Here is an 8,404-nt window from a genome sequence, read left to right as displayed (position 1 = left end):
TGAAACACAGAGATAGGAAGATTTGTAGAGAGAAAGTCTGCCTGTTCTGGTCACTTAGGCTGAAGAAAATGAATGAAACCATTTTATTTTTTCCAAGAGTGCTCTGATGGGAAAATGGAGAGTAGAAACTCATTAAGTGCTTTTCTCACTACGCCAGTGACCCTCTTATCTTAGCACCCATTCTCTCAGCATAGTATATCAGGGTGTACAACAAATGTGAGAAGATGCAGGCTTCCTTGAATGATCCATTTAAATGGAATGATCCATTCCCATCAGATAGATCAGCTAAGTTAAGAATGGAGCCCTTAACCTTTCATGGGATATCATTAGTAATAAAGAATATATCAATGATCAAACTTTCTATATTATTTTCATTTCTTTTAACCTAGATACATATATATCATCCAAGACATTCAAGAACTACAAAACAACAATTCAACTACAATTATGTCAGGAAAATATCCAAATAAATAAACTTTTAATTATGATACAATACTTATTACAGTAAAAATTGGCATTTTTTTTTCTCTTCAAAAGCAGAAGCACCAGTCTTACATATAACATACTGTTGGAATGATATCTTACATGGAATACAGCGTAATACAATGTGCAAACAGCATTTTCATACAGAACGTAATATTTGTCTAGTTTTTACACACTGAAATCGCCTCAAATGGAAACAAGTTCATGCTGAATTAAAAATGTAGATTTTTAAAAAACAGAGTCAAATCAAAATATGAAGTACTGTTGGAACAGGTACATGAACCATTACAAACAATAAGAAGCCAAAATAGAGGGTATTGTCAGATAAATGTAAATAGTGCTCAGTTTGTCCCATTCCATCAAAAAGTAAACAGTTAATATTGTTGCTAGAAAGTAAAGTGACGTTCTAATATTTAAGAATTCTTCAAAATGTCGGCGCCGTTTGAATGATTTAAAAATCAAGTTAGAAATAGGACTTCTAAAAATTTCTTATTTTTGATACACTGCAATTATCATGTGTGGGCTGTGAAAAGAGATGAAGTCCAATGGAGGGAATACGCATCAGCGTCAACATCATGTGACTTCTGCAAAGGCCGTGATGTGGTTCTGCGAGTTAAAGGAAAAACAAACAGATAAAAACCCAGAAACCCCAGACAGACAGCAGTCGCTACTGTGAAAACTTTTGCCTCTTGTGTTTTGTCATTGGAGACTATTGCAGGATGATGTAAGTAAGTCTGGTTTTCACTGCAGCGCTCTCACTCACTCCCACAGCAATTCTTTGTTAGCCGCTGAAGGACTGGATACGTTAGCATGCTGAACAAAGTAATTAGGTACAACAGTTCTATGATGTTTTAGTTTGAGATGGAGTTTTTAAAATCAATTAACAATGTGAATAATTGAGTTAGCTGTACTTTTATTGCTAACTTATTCATTACTTATAGCAAAAAATCCTAGAAATTAAAATCACGGTTTCTGACAGATTATAACATTCTATTTCAGTGTCAATACTACTTTAATGTTGCATTTTTTAAAAAAAGATTAATTGCTTCCCCCAGCTCAATGGCACAGAATCAAGTAGCAAAGTGCTACCACAAAACTGTATTCAGCAATTGGGAACTCGTATTTAACATTTCTTTTTCAGAATCACTACAACATCCTCTTCATTTGCAATGTTATTCTCTTCTTTCCTTCAACAGGGCAATTCTTATGGACACAAAGACATGTATCCGAATGTGAATGTGCTACAAGTGACTCTCCATAGTAAAACTGCAGCACCCCAAAGAGCTTTGCTACATTTTCCTGCTCTAATCTCTGCCCTTTTGGTACGTGAAGACTCAACTGCATAGTGATGTGCAGGATCCAGAGGAACTGTATCCTTGACTCCCACCAGGTTTTATAAAACATGCAATGTGTAAAATTAATAAAGGGAATCTTGATGTTAAGCCCTGTGTTTTTTCCCCACCACAAATATGCAGAGAGGGAAGTAATACCAAAGCACTGCAGATATCCCTCATCACTTCCCCTCCTGAAGCAGACCAATGTCAGAAGAGAGGAGGTGTAAGCTGAAGAGGGGGGATCTAGAAAACTCACGGAGAACGGGACAAATCTCCCTTTTTTTGCTTAAGGGAAGTTGTTCTAAGTCCTTCAAAAAATCCCTTATCACACACCACAGAAAGTGCTGGAGAGAAGCAGTGGCCACCACACAAGTTTCTATTTCTCAGTTCTACTTTAATCTATCTGAACATTTGCGTATCGGTCTATGTGTGTGTGTGGGGGGGGGGGTAGGCAGGCATCCTTGATTTTCACATTGCAGAAATTAATTTAGAAGTACCCTGAGTGGGAGCACAGGAGAGCTGCCTCTTACTCCTTCCTCTCCAAACAAGGCTGGCAGCTTTGCTCCCTCTCCCACTGTGCCATAGCCGTGCTGTGTCCAGGAGGAGGAGCTCTCTTCTCCCTCCCCTATAAGATGCATTTCAGCTCTAGCAATGTTCTTGCTGTATTTTATGACAGCTTTCAGAAGAGAATACCCCCAAATAGAAAGCGTCTATGTACATTCTTCTCCTAAACAGAATGAATCTATTTTAAACAAATAGCAATGATTAAACCTTAGCCAGTGGATTTTTTTAAAAGGCATTAGAAAAAAAAGAATCAGTGTGCAACTTTCTGTGAAAATTTTCAGTAAGCAGTATTACCAAATGTCATTGTTTCCAGATTTTGATTCTGAGAAGAAAAGTAAAATTAGATTTCCTAATTAGAAAACAAAGCATTAATATGCCAGAGCATTTTAGTTAGCTGTCCACCTTCTGCTTTCAGTACAGGAAAGACAAGACACTGGGCAACCTCAATGATTCTGGAGCTGCTGTGATGCTATTATGACATTTTCCTCACATTATATACTTTCTTTTTCCTTATTTGGACCTGAAAATTATCCTGTCAACTTAAACTAGCATCAGTCTAAAATTACTCACTTTGTGGATAAGTAAGATGTTTCAAAAATGAGGAATTAGAGGAAAGAAATCCTCATTATTTATTCTAATCAATTCTTTCAGGTCCTGCTATGTGCTATGCCTAAGTGACACACATTTGTTTGTGATGCAGAGAAACAAATGCTCTTTCATGTGGTATTAATTCAGGACTGCATAACCATTACCTAGGATAAGAGTATGTGGTTCATGCTCCTGCCAGCTATACTTCCAAAATGAGCAGGTCACCATCCTCGGAAGGACATGCAGAGCACGGGATATAGCAACACAGAAGAAAATCCCCCCTCCTCAATAAACCCTCAGAGAGAACTGCTAAGCTACTGACCCCACAGATACTGATTTGGACCTTAGTGAAGACTTGTCAATTCATGTCCAATGAACTCAGCAGGGTGATGAATAACTAGGTCAAAATTAATCACTTGCTGATGGCAAGAATCACTGATACAGATTCATGCATCTGTCTGGATATTCATGTTTTTCATATGTTATCGTTTCAGGCAAAAACTATAAATAAGCCTTGCTGAGAATCTTTACAGAAAAAAAACCCAAACCAAACAGCATCCCTCTGGAATAACTTCATTTCAACTCTTACTACGCTCTTCTACGTCTGCTTAGATTTACTGAGACAAAATTCAGTGGGAAATACTAACCACCGCTGGCAAACAGACTCACAGGGATGCAGCAGACAAGCAAAAAACCATGCACAAGGCCTCAGGTTCTCCAACTCCATGGGAAATTATTTCCCCTACAGTACTCAGAAGAATGAGAGTATGCCGAGGGTCTGCTCAGCAGCAGCAGTTTCAGAGACAGGCATGCCAGCTTTTGTATAATTCATTCTACATTGACAGAATCAGCCCGGTGTCGGCACCACGTGAACAAAACATGCTTCAGGACCGTGCTCACACACCACTACAGAAAAATGAAAGGCTAGAGGCTAAGCCTTGAGTGCAGGTTTCTGGGGGAAAATGATCCAGAGCTGCATATCTTTTGTTAAGATTTTAATTAATTTCTGTTTATAAATGATTCTATAATGTTAAACCATTGAAAAAAAAATCCAGGACAACTTCTTTGTTATTTGCAGTTTTCATTATGTAGATATTAAATATTTTTTACCTGAATTTGGTTTTGTTCTGCTCTCATGAACACAGCTAGAAATATTCAGAAATAGCCATCATCCTAAAAAAAGATTTTTCCATTTTTGAAAACAGGAATTTTCCAATTGTTTGTAGTCCTTCACACAGCGGAGTTTGTTAAAAGAAATTAAAAATATTACTGTAGTAGTTCCAGCAAATGATAATTTACCATACAATAATAATAGAAAGTTATTATATAGTTCTTGTCAACAAAGTATATTTTATGTTTTTACCGGACAATCATATTTTTAGATAAAAGATTGAGTTCAAGTGAAATTCCCCATTTCAAACATTGCAGACCTGCACAGAACGCTGCCACCACACTGCATCCGCCTTTGCTTCAATGCCAAACACAAACACACTCATGTGCGCTTTTGCGCACATACATTTATTGCCTTATATGAAGACGTTCAAAACGGTCCATTCCTGACATCCAGGAGAAGAACCTAAGGATGCGTGCTCTGAGCGAGTTTTGTTGCAAAGGATCTTCTTGATTGCTACTAAAACCTTGATTCTGCAACACCTACAACAGGTATATTTGAGGTCACACTGAATATACTGTTCCATTACCTATGTTTGAGCATCATTTTATCTGAACATTAGATGTGGTGATCACAGGTTGCATTCAAACAGAAGTTCTGGGGATTGTACAAGAATTACAAGATTTAAGCAGAAGAGTAGGAGATGAATGCAAATTCAAGTGCTTGACATTAACACCCAACTGCTTATGGCCTTTTAAGAGCTTCCTCTCCTGGGTATGTGTTTCTGTGTGGGAACTATATCTCCTTTAACGTACCGTATTATCAAGAGAACCACTGGGACAACAGAAATCTGAGAATCTGCCTATAAGCTCATGTAAGCACATGGACTCCAGTCAAGCCATCCTGGAGATACACATACATGTACTAAAACACTGCCTGTACGGATAGCTATGTGCACTTTTGGACATCAAGCACACCAGTATGCGGATACTTCTCAACTGAAATATTTTGGAGCAACAGAAATAGACACAAACCTTCTCCCCCATTTGCCTGTAGTATGATGAGCTAAAACATCTTTTTTGGTTTAGTTGGTAGCCTGTGAGATCAGTGACACGCAATCATTCTCCCTTCAGAGCCCCAAGGACCAGAGCAGGCTCCCCAGGCCACACTGTGTGTACACAAGTGCACATACCAAAGAAAGACTTCTTAGCACCAAAATGCTTAAGACCAAGGAAAAAGCAGTAAGAATGAGAATTAAGGTTAAAAATACCCTTTTCTGACATTATGAAAAAGCTATTCTATGTCTCTTCAATAATCCAAATGGAGTAAACAGAAAAAAATCATTATACATTAAAAACACAAGGGGAAAGCTTCACCAGTCTTAAAATACTATCAGGACCCATTGCAATATCTATACTTAGTATAGTTAAAATGTTTTATCATCACCATTACCTTTGGCACGTGCACAACAGAACAAGAATTACAGCGTCAAACTCAACAAGAGTTTTGAGATAATTAACCCTGACAGTCACTAGCCATTGGTATGATAGGCAACAAGAATGTCACACACTGTGAAAATTCCAAATGCTTATCACCATTAAAACTCAGAAAATTACTATGTCAGAGAGTGTCTAAACTCTTGATTCTAGTTCACGGTCATGCCAGAGAGTCAGTCCTGTGGGTGGAGAGTAAGACATCTCACTGTTACAAGGAACAGTTACTGTGTTTGAGGACATGGCTTGGGCATTGCTGACAGAAGTAGCACTATAAAGGAATGCCAAGCAGAGACTCTGGGGATAAATACAGCAGCTTAGATGTCAGGGTATGCAGAGAACCCACTGTGCAATTAAGCAATACTGAACAGCTACAGAAAGTGCCTCCACTAACCCAACACTTCCTTCAACGACCTCTTACCTCAGTATTCTGTCTACTGTCTCAATTAGTCCTAAAATGCTCCCTTTGTATCTGCTGTTTTCAAAGCTAGAATACTTATTTAGAAGAAAAAAAAAAGGCTAGGAGAGTCAGTAGCTACTACAAGACGTGTATGAGCCCTCTGTAAGCCCTGGCCAAATTTAGGTGATTTTAGCATGAAACAATGTTAGTCTCCTCTGAAACCAAAAAGAGAAAAATAGTGTCTGTGACTGCACTGGATGAAGCTGAACTTTAAACTCTTCCAGGTACAACCCAGAATATCCCTGCTTCCCACTAACACTTGCAAAAGAACAGGAGTCTCTAACCTTGGCTGTGCTGGTAGGAGTCTCCTCTCTGTAGGAGGGTGCCAGCTAACTGAAACACCAATTGTCTTGTAAGAGATGAGGAAGGTCAGAGACAGGAGAGAAAGAGAAGCAGATGAGTGAGTTATGAGGTTGGCTTTCATTCATTAATTCTGAAGATGAATGTAGTTAAGGTGAAAGCAATAAGTCTACATTGCTGAGCCAGCTCTGGCAAGGATTCCTCAAGGAGAAACTCTGCAACTATGGCTTATTTGAGTGCATGAGAAGTGGGTGCAGAACAGCTTAATCATCCACATGCACCACAATTAAACAGAAGTGTCATGCAAACAGCGATCTACCCTTGTCATTAACCAGCAGCATCTGAATTCAGATTATTACAAGTACACATATTCCTACTTAAGTGCACTTCAAATGTAGCTCCTGACCTCCACCAGCACTCAGACAGTGGCAGCACATGGAGCATGCCCAGCATGCCAACAGCATTTGCTCTTTCGCAGGAAAAAGCACCGGAATAGCAAGTAGCAGATCTGGAAACACAGAAATAAGGTGCTTCCAGGTCTGTGTGATGCACCAGGTGCTTATTCATTTACAGGTGAACTTGTAACAGAATTGCAATGGGTGAGGTCTCATCTGGTAAGCATTTCTCATGCAGTCATTCTTTAAGACAGCATATTTGAATTGCTCACTCCAAGATACTTATATAGTTATTATTTTAAATACCAATAACAGAGTTGCATTGCTTCATGCTAGCACTGCCTTAGCCCGTGATAACTTCAATCGGTGAGGATCCGTGCTACTCTTAGCAGCTAATTTCTGACAGGAAGCTGACTTTAATACTGGCACAGGAGCTTGCAGACTGAGAATAAGGAAAAACAGACTTAAAATAAGCCAAATGCAAATGTATTTCCATTCAAAATATGGAACTAGAACAGCCCTAACTGAAATGTAGTGAAAAGTAACTTGCATATGGCTAAAGTAAGCAAAATGCAAGTAGCACACAAACTATTTAGCACCTCTCTCTCTCCAGAGGAGAAGGATGTAAAGTAAGAACGAAGTTAAAAAGCAAATACTAAGTTAATCACTCTTGTAGTGACTGTAGTAAATTGAAATGGCTCAATTTAGACCTTAGTTCCAGATAAATATTGTTATTAGTGCCTTTTATTTAACAGGGTCTGGCTTCCATCTGAAACTTTAGACTAAACACTAAATTAAAGAAAATCCACCAAACACTCAACACCTAAAGTACTCACATCTAAGTAACTTTTTCAACAATTAATTGCTAATTCAAACTTAAACTTTCTGAGGGTGGAAACAGAAGAAAGCATTTCCCAACAAAGAGCAAATTATCTGTTTTATCATCCTTCCACCTTATCCTCTCTGTCTGGAAAGCAGAAAGGCTTTGCAACAGACAAAGATGAACCCATACACTGAGATTTCCCAAAGTGTAGCACCCTGCTGGCAGTTCCCAGTTTAATTATCTAGAGAGAAGCTCCATGACAGCAAACAGCTGCCTTCTTCTGCCATGGGAATATGGGTTCAGGAGGAGAGACGCTCTTTCACATAATAGTCTTGGGCAGTTCACAAATGGCTCAAGCAGAGCAAACATCATTCCTGCCACCACCCTTCCACGCTCTCCCATAGCTTTCCCCACAACATCTCAACCTTGCCTAGGCCAATCCTCAGATAAAGAGCATTGCTCATAATGAGCGAGAGGGTGTCCAATCAGGTAGGAACACTACGTTAACATGAGAGCTGTATCCCCAGAAAAAAAGATTAAAAATTTCAATAGCCAGAGAATGTACATTTATTATCCGTGATAGCTTTTGAGCCGCAGAAATGGCTTCTATTGCAGAGGAGCCTAGCACATAAATAAGACATGTTCTCATTAATGTGGTATGTCTTAGACCAACTGACATCTTTTGTTTTGACATTTTACAGAAAGTTTACTGAATGGATTAATTTGAAGATACACATTCATCATCTAAATGCTTGTTCAAGCAAATGAGACTCTGACCTCCATATGACAAGATATCAGCAGAAGTAGATTAGACACATTTGGTTTAAAAAGGCATGTTAGATCATTCTGAAAA

The 8,404-nt window shown here is 38.7% G+C and overlaps 1 protein-coding gene across 1 annotated transcript in view; it reads right to left on the bottom strand.

Annotated features, from left to right (window-relative positions):
- Nucleotides 1–317: 317 nt before the first annotated feature.
- The window catches only part of LOC104536727 (lipid phosphate phosphatase-related protein type 5), a gene marked incomplete at its 5' end in the record, with an annotated part of 23,019 nt that continues 14,932 nt past the window's right edge, over nt 318–8,404 (bottom strand). The window contains one exon of the mRNA XM_010179436.1: nt 318–1,089. Within this exon, the coding sequence (XP_010177738.1) occupies nt 1,057–1,089 (33 nt within the window). The remainder of the gene's footprint in view (nt 1,090–8,404) is intronic.

This window comes from Mesitornis unicolor, unplaced genomic scaffold, assembly GCF_000695765.1.
Source record: "Mesitornis unicolor isolate BGI_N332 unplaced genomic scaffold, ASM69576v1 scaffold5492, whole genome shotgun sequence".
NCBI classification, from domain to species: Eukaryota; Metazoa; Chordata; class Aves; order Mesitornithiformes; family Mesitornithidae; genus Mesitornis; species Mesitornis unicolor.
Note: the sequence above shows the minus strand (reverse complement) of the source record. Positions and strands in the feature narration are given on the sequence as shown.